This window comes from Antechinus flavipes, chromosome X (assembly GCF_016432865.1).
Source record: "Antechinus flavipes isolate AdamAnt ecotype Samford, QLD, Australia chromosome X, AdamAnt_v2, whole genome shotgun sequence".
Classification (NCBI taxonomy): Eukaryota; Metazoa; Chordata; class Mammalia; order Dasyuromorphia; family Dasyuridae; genus Antechinus; species Antechinus flavipes.
Window position 1 is genome coordinate 62,656,800 of NC_067404.1, and position 17,095 is coordinate 62,673,894.

The 17,095-nt window shown below is 40.2% G+C and overlaps 1 protein-coding gene across 4 annotated transcripts in view; it reads right to left on the bottom strand.

Moving 5' to 3' along the window:
• HDX (highly divergent homeobox) overlaps nucleotides 1-17,095 on the bottom strand; it is a 108,988-nt gene that overhangs the window by 71,391 nt on the left and 20,502 nt on the right. For 3 of the 4 annotated variants that reach the window (XM_051967877.1, XM_051967876.1, XM_051967875.1), the window contains exons 2-3: nucleotides 7,802-7,948; nucleotides 1,631-2,743 (exon numbers count right to left, since the gene is read on the bottom strand). In XM_051967877.1, coding sequence (XP_051823837.1) covers nucleotides 1,631-2,743; nucleotides 7,802-7,948 — 1,260 coding nt within the window. The remainder of the gene's footprint in view (nucleotides 1-1,630; nucleotides 2,744-7,801; nucleotides 7,949-17,095) is intronic. The other variant, XM_051967879.1, reaches the window with a different exon arrangement.

A 17,095-nucleotide genomic window follows, 5' to 3' on the forward strand; every position in this document is an offset into this window, starting at 1 on the left:
AGATTCTTTAATCTCTTCGATCCCCTCAGTTTCCTCATATGTAAAACGGACTGAATGATAACCAGAGTCCCTGCCTCAGGGTTTTTGAGAAATTCAAATGAGATAATCATTGTCTCCCAAGAAGGGCTGAACGGTATGCTCAAATCTAAAAAATATTTTTAAAGTGAGGAGAGATGAAAGAAAAGTATGGTTCTGGGTGGTTCTCCTGCACAGGTGCTAGAACCAGCATGGAACTGACATGCACCATCTACCCATCCACCCACCAGACAAACAATTCTGAGTGTTAACTGTGGGCATACCATTGGGTTCTGGGAACAATGGCAGAGCCAGGAGATCCATCTATAGCACTCTCTTTCATACAGTAAGTACTCATTATCTATTCACAATTTTATTAGCCGTCATGCAGCAGAAAGGTGCTGGGCACCTTCCTCATCAGATTTCATGGAACCCAGAACTACCTCTTCTGGTGGTCAGGGCAGGATACCTGCTGATATGCCAAGTTCTGAGTCTTCGTCCATATAGAAACACTGAAGAAGAAGAGGGATGGAGCGGTTTTTCCTCACTAGGTCTAGGAAGACAACATGATCTCATGCCATGGGTGCAAATGGCCTAGCATCATCTTAGATACAGAAAGGCATCATGGCTCCAGAGAGAAGCAATTTCCAAAGCAGCTTTGGGGCAGGCACAGAATGAGGAAGTTCATGACCAAGCCTCTCAGGGATGTAGTTAATTAGCAAAAGGACTAATGAAGTAGCAAGAAAAACAAGAGCAATTTTGAACCTCAGTGTTCCTTTAATTTGTACAATTTCCTATAGATGTATGTTCTTATATAAACTAGTTATCGTGATGGCTTTCTGGAACAGATATCAAAAGCTTCTCATCAGTCCTTAGGGCTGGGAAGTGGGAAGACTGAAATCATCTTCATATTGTATTTGAACACAGTACCCATCCATGTGGTGGTAGCTATCTAAATTGCAGGCATAGGCTTCTTCATCTTATTTCAGTTCTGGACATCTCTGGGAGTTTGCTGAAGCCTATGGATCCCTTTTCAGAATTTTTCAATTTTTAAAGGATTAAAAATACATAGCATTGCAAAAGAAACCAGGTCCATTGAAATATGGTTAGCAAAACTTATTTTTTCCTCAAAAATTCATGACCCCCCAGGCTATGGACCCTTGCCTTAAAGGAACAACCCAGGTTAAAGAGGATGTAACTAGCTAATTCAATCCAATTTTAGTGACAGAAAGCTTTGCACTTCCCATAAGGCTGCCACCATTTCCTGACAAATCAACCACATTTCAAACCTTATGGGAAACCTGCCAAAGTGTTAAAATTACTATCTTCAATGGAAAAAAAGTCAGCATTTCTAAAAAAGGCAGAGGAAATACAAGATTCTCCAGGATATGACACCAAAACACCAAGCCTTGAAGGGAAAAAAAAATTCTCAAGATGTCTCCAAAGTGTGAGATATTTGACCCAAGACTCAATCTGAGGAATGATCAAAATTAAAGAGACTTTGATACTTTTGTCAAGAAAACCTACACAGACAAAACACACACACACACACACACACACACACACACACACACACACACACACACAAACCGAGGAAACAAAACTTGCAAATTACCTGGTAATTATTTTGGTTTTGTGACAGCCTCAATTGGTTTGATGATACAAAATGTGGAGAAAAATGACTTCGTGATGGATTAGCACTGCTGTACAGCGTACTGGATGGTGTATGCAATGAGGTCCGTGGGGCCAAGTGATAGTCTCTGTGATAGAGTACATTGTCAGGCAAGTCTCTGGCATTCACCAATTGTGAATTTGCCATATTTCTCCCTGGTCCAGTCAAAGTTGCACTTTGGTTCTCAGCTCGAAGGGAACTGCCTTCATAAAACCGTGAGTAGTTTGGGATCTGGGCTCCCATCAAGGCCAACTCTTCTTCTCGGGCATATTCATCATCAACATCACCCGTCTCCATTGCAATGGACAGGTAATTCCCTTCCGCTGAGCTAGGCTTGTGTGTGGTGTGCCCTCCAAGCATTTTTTGTGGATAGTCACTAACAGCCAATGAAAACACTTCTCGGATTTCCAGGTTTTGGGCATTACAGTAAGGGTCTCTGACACCTGCCCTTTGTCCAGATGAGCTGTGTGGTATGAGACTTGAATGCTCGGGCTTATATGACCTTTGGCCCCCCATGGGTTCTGTTTTGCAAGGGCGGTGGCACGCCGTTGACTTCTGAGGTAATGGCATTTCAGCAGCTTGGACTGAGGCACCTCCGTAGTTTTTCTTGGCCTGGTTATATACGGTGTTTCCAGAATTTAGTACGCTGGTCTGTCTTGACAAAATAATTGTCTTCTCACCCAGGAGCAGTGAGGCATTTTTACAGTGTGCCATTTGCCTCTGCACAGGAACATGCAGCTGAAATTCAGGCTCATTTTTCCCCAAGGATCTCTGAATGGGGATTTTATGAGTTTCTGCCATTTGAACATTTGTCTGTTTGGTGGATCCTTGCCTACTGGAAGAAGTAGCTGGGTTGTAGATACCAGTCACTATGACATCATTGTTAGAAGCCCAAGAAGACTGCTGGCTTGGGGGTCGAGCGACATTGACATTGACAATGTTTCTGACAGCCATGTCTGGAGATGCTTGAGGAGTACCAGGTATAGTCCCTGGGGTTGAGGATCCAGACTCCGCATTCTTGCTGCTCATTTTTCTTCTCTTGTTGCCAACCCAAGTCTGGAAAGACAAAAAAAAATTCATATGAAAAACCAAAGCCCCTAACAGCTGGCCAGCAAGCCTCATTCTTTAAAAAATAAACTGTGTTCACATTTCCTATCAGACCACTTTTAGCTAAAAGATAAGAAGAGTCAAATAAAAGACCTCTCCAAAAATTAATTATGATCAGAGTATTCACAGATACTTGGTGGATACTTCAAACCTTCTCTACAGTGTACTGTGGCACTGTCCTTCCCCAATTACACGGCACCTAACCTTTATACGAGGAGAGTGAAGATGTTTTATGATGGCCAACCCTCAATTGCACTGTGCTTTGATTCTTAGTAAGATTTACTTGTTGTTTTTTTTAAATATTAATTTACACAAGACAGAAGACCAATGCTCCTCTGAAAATGGCAGTGAGGAAGCAGAAAGAATACTGGACCTGAAGTCAGGAGGCACCTGTGTTTGATTGTTGGCAGTCCCACTTACTGGACAAGTAACACTAAGCAATTTTTAAAAAACTTTTCTGAGTTCTAGTTTCCTCATATGTATAATGAAGATACTACTACACAATAATACACAAGAAAGATACTGAGATGTGGTGGACCAGCTTTGGCATCAGGAAGACCTCCTTCCAAAACCTGCGTCTGACACCTACTACTACTGGGTAAATCACTTAACTTCTCAGGGGTTTCGCCCCTCCCCCCAACTCTCTAAGACTAAGTTACAGAGAATTTGTGGGTTGTATCAGAAAGAGGGAGCTGTCACATCTGGAGCTGCTCTTAGCAAAGAAATGAAGAGATTCAGGCCCCAGATGATTCATCCCTGCCTCCCATGGGTGTAGCATAAAACTGAAAGTGCTAGATAACTGTGATTTAGTATTAGCACCACCTGAAACACTGCTGTGATTTTTCTGCCTGTTGAGAAATTCTAGAAAGAGGGGTCTGTGCTTTAATGACCAGCTTTTGTCCAAATGAAGACAATACCAAGGCCGCTATGCCGGCTTCAAACTTGTTCTGATTGAGCTGAAGTAAAGGGCAGAAGAAAAGCCTCTGGAATAACACAATTGAATACTAAGAGCTCTGCAAAGGCCTCATCTGAAAGCTGAGGGATTGGGGATGAGGGGATGAGATCAGCTCAGAAATCTTGAAAATTTTGGGATCCTATAAGTCTTGCAAGGGCTGAGATAGAACCGTCTAGCAAAACTATTCTGGCAAAGATATATTTTAAAGCAGGGTCCAAAGGGGAAAACTATCTATGTTCCGTGTCTTTGGCTTAATAACTAAGCAAACAAAACTTCCATTTTCATCCTGATCCCACATAGAAATACGCTAAATTTTATTGGTATTGGGCAACCTTTTGGTGATTTCTCAAATTTAGAAAATTAAACACGGGCATCATGTTGTGTATATATGCATTCATCTGACAAAGAGATGATAAGTAATTCTTAGCGTCTGTATCTATAAAATGGAGGAGTTGAATGAGATTATCTCTATGGTCCCTTCTTGCTACAAATCTTATGATTTTAATACAGAGGGGAAAAAATGGAAACATTAAAACAGAAAAGTCTGTTCCCTGAAGTATTCCCTGATCCTCCTCGGCTTAGTGTCTTTTTCCTCTCCAAATAGTCCTGGAGCATTTTGTCTGGCTCTCTTCTTTCCCCTATCACATCCTATCTTTGTAATCCTTAACTAGGGTTCATGGTGTATTTCCAACTCCCTCATTTCCTCTCCAGCCTCCGACCAAGTTCCTAAAGGGCAGAGATTGTGTGATTTTTTTTTCCTTGCTGTATCTCCAAAGCCTAGTATAATGCCTTATACTAAGCAGGCACAAAATACCTAATTCTCTAAGAAAGTCTGAAATGGTTAGTCCCAGCCTCTTGAAGAGAAGTTTTGGAACAAATCCGCTCCCCCCACTTCCCCTCCATCTCTGAACTACCATGTTTTTCACCATGCAAATTTGAATTGGGGACATGCAGAATAACCTGAAAACACTGGAAACTTCAGAGTTATTTTGTACTGTTACATTGGAGAACTGAACGAGGCACATGGCAAAAGCCAAATTATATAAATACCCTAAAGAGTAAGAAAACTTGTCCATATAGAATAAAGCTGAGCTTCAGAAAGTAGGCCAAAAAAAAAAAGATTTCCAAGCAACCAAAAGACATGATCACAAAAGCCTGTGCACTAAAACTCATGCATGTGCTCACAAGAAATTCTCTCAGGTCCTCACTCGGAGCCTCTTTCCTACTACTTTACACACGATTCTAAGGAGCTTGGTTTTTGAGTTTAACAAACCCACAGCAGATTAAAAGTGCCATTTCAAAAGGTAGAGATGGGCTACTATAGACAGAAGTGAGAAGTGATATCTGACAGCCTGACAAAGGAAGAAAAAAAACCTAACTACCAGAAGCAGACAAAAGAATTGAAAAAGGACTGCAGTTCTTGGGGGCCGTAGAGTGTGGAGGCAAAGGGCCCTAACACACTAATTGGCCCTGAGGGCGTCACTGTTTCACAGCAGTGTACTGTGATTGATGTTCATGGTGATGCCTCTGAGTCATCAAGGAAAGGTTAAATGATGGTCAATATCCTTTGTTTGAGAATGCAAGGAAATGGGAAATACAGTTTAGGAAGATCTCTTTCCAAAATGGTTGACATAAAAAAAGCAAACAATTCATATGGTGGAGTAAACCCTCAGCAATCCAGAATGACTCATTTCCCAAGGGTTCTGCATCAGCCAAGGTCTAACTGTTATTTCTATAGGAAAACAGAAAAAAAGTTTGAGTCTTAGGAAGAAGTCAACAACTCAAGCATGTATGTTTGATATACACTGTTCTACTATACAAATGTTCCATTGTTCTGAGATGAACAAATGGGTCAAGTGATAATATTAGAATCTTGGTTAAGAGCTGACAAAGCAACGCTATACAGAACACAAAAGAGATTTTTCTGATGTTGACCCTTCGTTTCCATACAGATCTCTTTAAATTCAATTTGATGCTTAGCAACTTCCTCTCAGTGACCCTCTTCCCCTTCTCTCTTCTAGTCTCACACGAGATTTCTTGTCATTTTATTAGTCTAATATTTGAAAATCTTCTTTCTATAGGAAATGCTGTTTACAAGCTTTCCAAGTGCTTTGGAGAAGGAGTACTGTGAATCAAATGCCTAACACAACTGAAAGAAAGGAGACCAAATTCTCTCTCAACTCTCTTTTCCTCCCCCCCCTCTCTCCCCTTTGTCTCTCTGTCTTATTGTGTCTGTTTCTGTCTCTCTCTTTTCCTTCCTCTCTCTCTCTCTCTCTCTCTCTCTCTCTCTCTCTCTCTCTCTCTCTCTCTCTCAGAGCAGTAGCAAAGGCTGGGGTGAAGACTTGACACAGTTCTCTTCAACCTGGGCTGGAAAAATCACCCAAGTCCTGTTGGAGTATGATTTCAAAAGTATGAATTTCTGTATTCTTTACACTAGCCTGGAATGGTGAGCATGCATAAACTTTACAAATTTCTAATGCTTTGGTTCAAATCTTATTTGTAATCTTATGTTGAAGGCATCGATTTTCTTTAGTCCCATTAAGTCCATTCCCTGTTTAGGCATTGGCAACAGCACAATTCCACATCTTTGTATTTCAACGCACTCTCAATTTTCAAGCACAAAAAAACAAGTTATTAGAGGAAGATTGCAATGAGCAATTGGAAATATGAAAGCTAAGAGTCTGCCATACAACTACCCGAGAACACTTTTTACATCAAAGTAACAGGAAGATAAAAGGGAAAAAAAACAAAAGGAAGTCACACTTCAAAAATGAGAATTTGATCTGACAAAATGGGATCTCATCAACCTGAGCTACTATTACTCATTCTTTTTTATTAAATACCCTAAATACAACCAAGAGGAGGCTTGTATAATAGCCACTTTTTTTTCCAAAAGGATTTCTTTTTTTTTTCTTTTATTTATTTATTTTTAAAACAACTACAAGGTTAAGTCAAGGTATTCTTTGCAATACAACACTGTGCTACCCAGGGGATACATTCTGGTCCTCACATAAATCTATTTTGGTTGAAGGTTGAGCTCAGCAAACAGGAAAGCTATGTTCTCAATTTGTTTTTCCTATGATTAGTGATACAAATCCCTATTTGAAAAGAACATGTTCTCTGATTGAAGGAAATGTACTCTCCAAAGTATTCTGTTTGAGAAGAGATTTCAATCTTTAAATTTCTTTGAAGACATTCCACAGAAAAATACATTAAAACAAGACGTACATTCTCTCCCTCAAATTACTCTAAAAGAATGGCAAGGTTGAGAAATCTGCTCTTCTTTGCCCCACTGACTCTGGTGTCAGGGGGTAGATGAGCATGTGTCAACAACTATGAAAGGATTGATGAATTTGAGGTTTGCCCCCCACTAAACCACGGGATTGAGGCTTTTTAGCATGTACATTGTTTTGGTTTCTCCAAAATGGCTAACAACTACGATTAAGACAACAAAACTGTTCTGGGTGCAAAATGATCATTCACATTGCAATGCCATGTTTTTCTGGGAATGCCCTACTCATTCAACAACCTGATGAAATGAATATATTTTTATCAAACTAAAAACCAAAAAGAAAATCTTTCCCTAAAACAGATCAATAAATGCCTGTGCCATAAGTGCCTGGTGGCCATTTGATTGTATCAAGTATACAGACTTCTTGGGAGATCTACATCCACAGAATAGGGAGCACTGGGTCAGGCACATCAGGGGCCCCTCAGATAACTGATATCAATCTTTAGGAAAAGGTCAAATTTCATTAAAGACTTAATGATAGCCGAAAAGGAAGAAGCAACCCTCAAGAAATTCATTTATTCGATGTGAGACCTGCCCACCCCCCTCCTCCCCCAACAAAGGTTTTCATGCTCCCAAGACATTCACAGGAATATCAATACAGACTACAGGTGGAGTGCTCTCACTACAAAAATTAGCATTAAGTTATACAAAGTTCTTGAGAAAGTTAGTGCCTTCATGCCCAGCAGTTGGTTTCACTTTAAACAAATATCATTTGTTATGAAATGGTGTCAATTCAAGGGTGGAAGACCTCTGTACTTACCCTGACTACACTGAAGTCCAGCTTAGTTTCTTGCGCACACTGTAATATGAGCTGAAAGCAATTTTTACTTTGATTTGTCATCCCATTTTCATAATAACGCTGCAAAATCCTTTGTTGCTCTACAGTAAATACCGAACGCAGATTCATCTAAAAATAAAAGAAGATACTCTGAACATTGGAAGCAATCGTTTGAGACGGACGAATTTGCAGGCTCTCATTTATCTGGACAAGTTCAAGCTACCAAGCTAAAAGGCTTTTCTCAGTGAATTAATCCCCACTAAAGGGCAATAAGTTACTTGGGCTATGGGGAGACAGCTCTTGCTGATAAAATGCACATCAGGTGAAGACTTACTGTATTTGTTCAGAGAAAATATCGACTTAAAAGACTGCCAAATAAATGGAGAGTCCTTATCTGGTTAGTTTAATGTATGAAAAAAAAAAGAAATAGGACATTTTTCACCAAAAGCAATATACGTACATGGCCAGTAAAGGTTGGCATCGTTATGGCCATCCTTGGTCAGTTCCCACCAAGACCAATAGCTGTTCTCAGTCAGGCAAGACCACATCTGACAGATATCTGTCTCACAACCAGAAACAAATCAGTGTTTTTATTTTTCCTTCTTTCCGGGAATAAAGTGGTCCTTTGGGGAAAAACCAAAATACTCTCCTTTAAAGCTATAATGTTTATGGAAATATTGTCAAATAACCTGCCAGGTATGAGTGGGAGGCTCTTTCAGCAGTACTAACCAATGTTGTGATTTTGATACCTATATAAAGCATAGAAATCAAAATCCCAAATCATGCACATTCAATGGAAAATAAGCCATAGTTAATCTATGCCCCTTCAGGTTAAATTAACATTGGGTCTTAATTAGACTGCAAGAAAAAACAAAGCCTACTTCCTTCTTGCACGATAGGCTAGATGCTTTAATTCTAAAGGGAAAACAACCGTCGGCTTGCCACTGAGAGATGACAGGTTCCTCCTTTAGAATAGGTGTATTTTACTTGTGTATTTCAGAAAAGGACAATTCCTAGACTTTGGCCAAGGCAAACTCCAGATCTTTGTTGGAGTGGTCGCTGAAATGATTATTTCTAAAAGCAGGCAAGCCTTTCTTAAGTAGAGTGGATCACAAAAAAAAAAAAAACAAACAAACAAACAAAAAAAAAAACAGAAAAGAAACAAGACATTGTCCCCAAGAAACAACAATGTTATAGCCAAACCCGAAGGAAGTCTGTCCTGGCAACTGTAGATAGGGAACACTCAGTACACGGGCATATGAAGTGAAATTGATTTTCCCTTCTCAGATTTTAAACAACAAACCCGTCCAGTGAAGAAATGAGAAAGGACCCATAATGCCTGCTTCCTCGGCAGCTAACAGGGTACCTGCCTTCCTTCTTTGCCCCACGTGTATCTCCCTACCTCCAGGAGGCTTATGGCAAGAATAAAGTGGAGCTGTGGGGTCACAGAAAGGGGAGGATAGTTGGGTTCCTGTCCTGATTGGCCTGGTGAGTTCAGAAGCCCAGGTGTCCATCTGTTTCATGAAGAGGGGTCTCCTTAAAGTCCCCAGCCACGTGATGGGATTTTCCAGGGTATTTGGGTCAGTGGGCAGTGGCAGCATCTACAAAAGTGGCTGCCAACTACCACTGCTGCCACTTCCGAGAACCCCAACTCATTTCAATTCCCAACAGGAAAGAACCTGGGAGATAAGAGATCTGGTGTGCCAACAAGGCAGCCTACCTCTCCTGATCTGAACAAACTGTAGGATCTTGTAGCCATCGGGAGATGAAAGCGTTTCTCTTTGCTTTTATAAAAACATATTCATTTGGGCAGGTTGTTCAGGTGAGTGGGGCTCGTGGTTTTCCAATGGAAATGCTGTAGTCACATGTCGAAGCAATGTAGTTGTGTTCCTTTGGGGTTTAGCTAGAACCAGTTCAATTTAACACACTTTTATTATGCACCAGAAACGTGCAGAGCACTTTACAAGGCACTGGTGGGATGCAGTCCATTTAAATCATAGTGGCCAATTTAGATTTGTGGCGGGCATTTACTGCTGCAGCTTTGCCCCTCTCTAACGGGACAGTAATGATAGCATAAAGTCCAGGAGTGGAAGGGGATGGACGACACCTAGGTGGGACGACACCTTGCCCGAACTGGGGGAGATGTCTTCCTATTGGCATGATTCCAGGAAAATAATGGCCACTTTCTCAATTGTGACGGCAGTCTCACAAATCCCAGCAGATTCTCCATTACTGACACTATTAGCTAAATACAGCGGCTCCAGCTCTGGTAAAAGACAACACCGTGACCTTTTCCATTTTCTCCATAAATTCAGTAGCATCAGCAGGAAGACCACTTTGCTCAGGAGATCTATTATTTATCTTCCAAATTAAAGAAAGCTAATTCTTTCCTACAACAACTAGATAACCCTGCAAGAACAAGATAAGTTGTCATTATCTCCACCCACCCCAGTTATCTTGGGCAGTGAGGAAGCAAGATACCCAACTGTTCAGCTGAAGCTCTTAATCATCAGCAAGAAAAGTTTTTTTTTTTTTTTTTACAATCTTACTCTTACAGGTAGGATTCCTCTTTATCAGAAGCAGAAGAAAAAAATCACGTTGGGGATCCCATAGGCATTAGACTATTGGGAAGAGGAAAAGGAAAAAATAGGAACTAAATCATGAAAAATGTGCTATGTCCTTAGGTAAGTCAAAAGGCAGATCACGTCCTCAGCCTTTCTATCTGGGACTCCAGCCTGGAGCTCAATTCTGAGGATAAGGGCAAAGAGAATCCCCATATCATGGCTACAAAAACAAAAATCATTTTCTCTTTCTGAGATTTAGTTTCCTCTGTGGTAAAATGGAAATAGCACCATCTTTCCAATCTATCTCAAAAGGCTATTCTGAGGACTGAAAGAAATGATGTATTCATTCAACAAACATTTATTTAGCACGCACAGGATAACAAAGCACTGTGCTGGGTTCTGGGGAAAGACATTTAGATAAGATATGGTTTCTATCCTCATGAAATTTACAATCTGGGAAAGGGATAAGCCAAAAACAGATTATGATAACATGCAGCAACTGTGTTACTTATATGCAAAAGCATTTGGCAAATTAAGGGTTTTTTCTTACTAGCATTATTATAACAACTAGGCCTTTTCCTTGCTGTATTACCACTTCATAATATTCCTGAGGTAACTGTCAAAAGCTAAGAAAAGACTGGGCACAGTAAATGAATGGGAATAGCACTAAAGTGGGGACAAATTCATAAGAATTCACTGACTCAGGGCTTAGCACAGTGCCTGGCACATACTAGATGCTAAATGAGAGGTAATTGACTGACTGATTCATATAGCACTTTAACATCTGCAAAACCCTTGGAATATATTACTTCAATGGAGCCTCACAATCACAAAAGGGAAGTGCTGTGACTACTATCATCCCTGTTTTATAGATGAAGAAACTGAGGCTGAGAGACACTGATTTGGTAGGATTCAAGTCCACATCCTTCTTGATTCCAAATCCGATTTTCTCTCCATTACATGGATCAGAACCATCTCCTAACCTTGTTCTTGCTGACACACAGTGATTTGGGGTATTAACCCACTGCTTGAGACCTCAGTGTCTACCCGAAATAAAACTTTAAAAAAGAAGGCAATTCCTCCCTACATAGGTTTACATGACATAAATGGGTGAAATAATCGGACCTTCTTGGGAGAGAATGACCAAGCCAAACGAATCAAGACATTGTACCGGGAGCCTCTCTGTAAAGCCATTCAGGGGGGACAGGTCACCTACTACCTTTGTAACCTTAAAGGAGTAGTTTAACCTCTCTGGACTCCTCTCCTCAGCTCTTAAGATCAGGAGACTGGATTGGATGACCTCTCCTCTCCCTTTCAAGCTAAATCTGTGAGCTTGTGAACACGCCACGTAATTGTTTTGAGATTAATTTATACCTATGCCCTTTGGAGATTTCAGTTACTTGAGCCAAGAGAAATGCACTGTGTACACAGTCTCGTTCTAGAGCAAATAGTATTACAATTCCAGTCTAAGCAGAGACAGTCTAGCACCCACAATCTTCTCCCTCTTTATGCGAAAGCTAAAACAGTACTTCATTAAAGACATGTCAAGTATGACCATTTTTAAAAGTGTGGGGCAGCTGGGTGGCACTGCAATGGATAGAGTGCCGGGACTGAAGGCCACAAGAAGCATCTTCACGAGTTCAAATCTGGTCTCAGGTATTTAATAGCTGTGTAATCCTGAAGATGTCACTTTTACCCTGTTTGCCTCAGTTTCCTTGTTTGTAAAATGAGCTGGAGAAGGAAATGGTCAACTACTTCAGTATCTTTAGCCAGAAAATCTCAAAAGGGGTCACAGACACAGCTAAAATGACTAAACAATAAGCACAGCATGGGGTGTGTGTGTGGGGGGGGAAGACAGAGGTGTTTGAATATGACGAGGAATTTTCCTGGGACACTCCAAGAATCCAGTTATTTTCACAGCTTTACCCTGAAAGGCAGACACTTCATCCTGCTGGCACATGAATCCCAAGCTTTAAGCCATGGATTTTAAGTCCTGACAGTACAAGGTCACTGAAGAGCTAGGGCCATTCTTCATCAGAGCTAATACGGATACCAAAACAAGTTTCTACCAACGTAAATTCTCCATGTAGCTTGGATCGAAAGTAAACACTGTTCATCTCCTGCCCCAAACTGTCATTATCTTGGACTTAAACTGCTGGGGAAATTCACCCTGGAGCTAAATGCAATGAAGAAATAAGTGCTCTAATAATTCCCAGGGATAGTTGGCACAATATCTGCACTTTATGAATGAAAGGTGGCATAGAAATATAAAAACAAAATACTACCAAAGAGAGTAGGACTCATCTACCCCATGCAGAAACTATAATTAATGTTCATAAGGTAAGTGAGTCATCAAAGAAGAAGATTCAATTATCTTTTGTAGGCCCTATTTAAGCAAGTTAGACGTATGTGTGATAAACCCAATCGTTCCACCATCAAGCATTTATTAAAATGCCTACTGTGTGCCAGGAGCTGTGCCACATGCTGGGAATAACATAGGAAAAAACAAAGAGAGTCCCTGCCCTCATGGAGCTTACATTCTAAATAAAGAGGGAGAGAACATGGAAAGAACTAGGTCCACATAAGATACATGCAGAGTAAATGGAAAGCAATTATAGAGGGAGAAACACTAGCAACTGGGGGACCAGGAAAAGCTTCCCGTAGAAGGTGGTCCACGAAGGTGCTTCTTAATGGAAGAAGAGCACTGGAGGTAAAGGTGATGAGAAAGAGCATTCCAGACACGGTGAATAACTTCTACTCAAAATGGCTAAAATGTTTTATTGTGTTTAAAGGGCTTAATGGATGTAAAACACAGCATAAGCCATCCTAAAAATCTGCCTCTCCAGAATGATTCAGTCCCCAAGGGATCAAGATGATATGGTCTTGACTGTACTCAGATAAACTTAAGTAATAAAAACTAGAGAGGTTAAAAGGCTTATTATTTGTCCAAATTATGCAGAAGTACACAGGGTTCAAATACCACATCAAGCATGCAGAAGCATGATCGAGAGGCTTTTAGAACAGGAATGTCAGGATTGGAGTTTTATTCATTTCAGTTAAATATTTTCCTTAACTAAATTTTTGTTTGAAACTTTCCTATTCATATAATTATTTATACAAGGTTACAAAAAAAAGAGAAACAGGATGGATGGTCTGTCCTATAGCAGATTCCTAACCCATAATATCAATGCCAAAGTACTGCTCCTTCCCAAAGGTCAAATAAACTTTACTTTTATTGGGCTTTGTGTACCATTCCTTAGAGAAGAGTATGATCTTAACTGCTAAAAGGTAATATCGATGCATTTTGATTTAGGGCAGAACAAAAATGAGCAAGCTATTCTGTGAATCTGGTGTTCTCTCTGGAAATAAAACATCAAGATTTAATCCTCCTTGCTGTTGGCATGGTGAAAAGTATCTAAAGAGTTAGATGATGTCCTATTTACTGACCTAGGACCTGGAGCACTTCCTGAGGCCTCAGTTTCTTCAGCTGTAAAACGAGGAGTTTGGACTAGAAGAACTCTAATGTCCCTTCTGGTTCTGGATCTACAATCTTATTATCCATAATCAGTCTTGGAATATTTGGAAAACAAAACTATAGCACAGTTCTTCAATTTGCCCAAATTAGCTACCCACACCCATGTAATGAAGAGCTTTGTCACAAGGTTCCACTACCCAAGCTTCAACTCTTTGGTGACTTTTTCTGGCTGTTGTGACCCACCATGTTCCTGCCCCTCCACCACCCTTCTCCAGGAGTCCACCTTCCCATCGAATCTTTTGGGTCAGTGTTCCTAGGCTATCTGCTTCCAGTGTGACCACAGCCACAGTGAGACCATTGCCTTGGACTACCATTCCTCACCTCTTTCTTGTTATGGCTCCATTTGTGTGTCATTTTCTTCAAAAAGGCAACAAAGGGCAGAAAAGACTTGCTGGTGGTATTCTGCAAATCATTCAATCTTTGAAGGTATTATGAAAGCAGGAAATCTACGTTAAGTTGTGCAGAATGACGAATGGCGTGCTAGGCTGAGAGGCAGGAAAGTCTAGGTTCAAATCCCGTCTCTGACAATTTCTAACTGCAAGATTTTGAGCAACTTAACCTCTGTGAGCCTCAGTTTCTCCATCTTCTTCATAGTCTTCAGTTTCAAATAAGGATGCCTACAATATCTATTTCACAGGGTTGTCAGGAAGTTCAGATAAAAGAATTATGGTAAATTTTGTAAGCCTCAGAACATTCTATGTAAGGGCCAGCTGTCATAAAGTAGATACAGAATGACCATGTTCTTTAAGAATCTTTTGGAAACATCTTTTTGTTATGTAAAAACATAGTGATCAAAGCCTCTACTCCTGAGAACCCACATGTGAACAAGTCATTCTCATAACCAAGATTTCCAGATAGCAGAGGAGTCACCTCTGTGAGCACTCAAGCTTTTTTGTTTCCTCCATTTGTTGTCGAAATATTTCAAAAAAGCAGTCTCTATTTCCCTGTCTTCTCTGATGGAAGATACTGAACAGATTTTCTTGAGATCTCATAATTATAATCACAAGAAAATTAGCCTTGAGGGGTAAATCATTTTACCCAGAGTCACACATCTTAGAATTGGAGTTAGAAGAAGGGCAAGGTAAGGATCTAGGTGTCCTGGCTAGGTGCTCTTACAATGATTAGATTACCTAATATAGCAAATGGCACAGGTTCTATTGAACATGTGAAGGCCTATTTGTCCCACAAATACTCTGATTAGGCACAGGTTAATTTTAAGCTGACATACTGATATATACAATGCATATTTGCGTGTATATATATATATATATAGTATACACACACACGTATGCATACATATGTACCCATATACACATGTGTATATACATATATATTTTCAATCTCTTCCCTTACTGCCAGCTATTACTTTTTAATGGGTTTATCCCTAACTCCATCCCTTCCATTTTTCCTCATTAATCTCAGAAGTCAACTAATCCAGCTCACTAGCAGTATACATAAAGAGCAAAGAGTTTTGAAGTTGAGCCCTGAAGATCCTGCCTGCATATGAGAAAAACCCAGCATTTTTCAGGAACTGGGTGGTTCCCCTTTTGGCCATTTAGAACTCTCCTTCTGCTTCCTTTTTGCCTTTTTGTGATGCTCCTCACAGAGCAGGATGCTCAATGTCTGTGTCTGGTAAGATAGAATGGTATCCATCTTTTCTTCTCAAAGGCCTTTGTAGGGTTAAAAAAGGGACTTCATTTTACTGCCCTCAATTCACACTGAGAAAGAGTTGGAAATAAAGTTTGATTAAAATCAGCATATTTGAAGATCCTGCCAGTAGGGGTTTTGGCAAAGTGATACAATTTATTCCATTAATAGCTTAATGAACCAAATGTCAGAGACATTACTCTAGTTTTCATTCTGCTTAATGCTGATTAAACAAGTCAAACAGAAACATTAGATTAAATATTTAAATTGTTATTAGTAATATTACTTTATCAAGTAAGCAGTAACACTGAGGAGAAATAAGCCTTTGAATTGGTTCTAGAGCCTTTGGCTCCTGGTGCTAAGTAAACTTGAGTGCGTCCTAAGTCTTTCCAAAAAACACCAGGGCTACCAAGATCAGGGAGTGGTCAGGGTTTAATCATTGGTCAGGTATTCCTGTGCTTAAAGCTGCAAAGGATAACAGGAACAGCTGGGAGATACCTTAGAGGAGGCCATCCAATCTAATCCCTCACTTGACAGATAAGGCAACTGAGAGGCCCAGGAATATGAAACGCCATGCCCAGGGTCACTTGCCTATTAAGTGTCTGAGGCAGGATTTAAACTTGGCCTCCAAGGTCAGTTCTTGATCCACTTCATCACACTGGTTGAAAGGGGTTGGAATATTCAGTGATCTACCCAATATGGAACTCTCTGCTGAACTCAAATAAAGGGATACAAAGAAGAGTAGCAAAGGAAAGAAGAAGAATCCCTTTCCTCTTGACATGACTGTGCATTTTCTTGATTCCAAAGATTAGGGGCTCTAAGTATAGCCAGAGGAAGAAACAGATTGAACTGGACTCAGAAAAGCCTATAAAAGGCAAAGAACCCAGGGACCCACAGACACACAAATGCTTTCTCTGTGTGTCTCTTTAGCAATATGCTCAAGAATTACCTACTCACTTTTGGCAAGGATGGAGCTGTGTCATTATCTTATCTTTAGTCTGATGAAGAAACAGAGTTATCTGCTAACTCTAGGGGGAAAAAAAAAGAAAAAAAGATCAATTCCTCATCTGCAAAATGAGGAATTTGGGACTAAACGTTCCCTCCGGTCCCTTCCAGCTCTAATAATCTATGAGTCTGTGATTTCTAGCCTATGAAAAGATAAATTTCATTATAACAACAGTACAGACTGGAATAACAATATCTGCTCCCAAACTACCACACTGGAAATCTCCATATGTACTGAGCAAGTCATATCTGGAAGATGCTGCACAGGCAATGAGGGTAAAAACAAAGGGCATCTTCTTTTCCTCAAACGCCATATTTCTCAACCCTTTCTCCTTTTTGGCCCACCAGAAAAGGGTTAACCAGATTTCTGGTGCTGTGAAATCCCACACAATTTAAGCCTTAGTCTCTTTTCACAGACAGTGAAGTTATAAAATAAATGGATGGAGATAAAAAATAAACAAATGGATCTAGAATAGCTATTCCCTAGAAAAGCCAATCGATGGGAGAACATTCAACTGATAACGC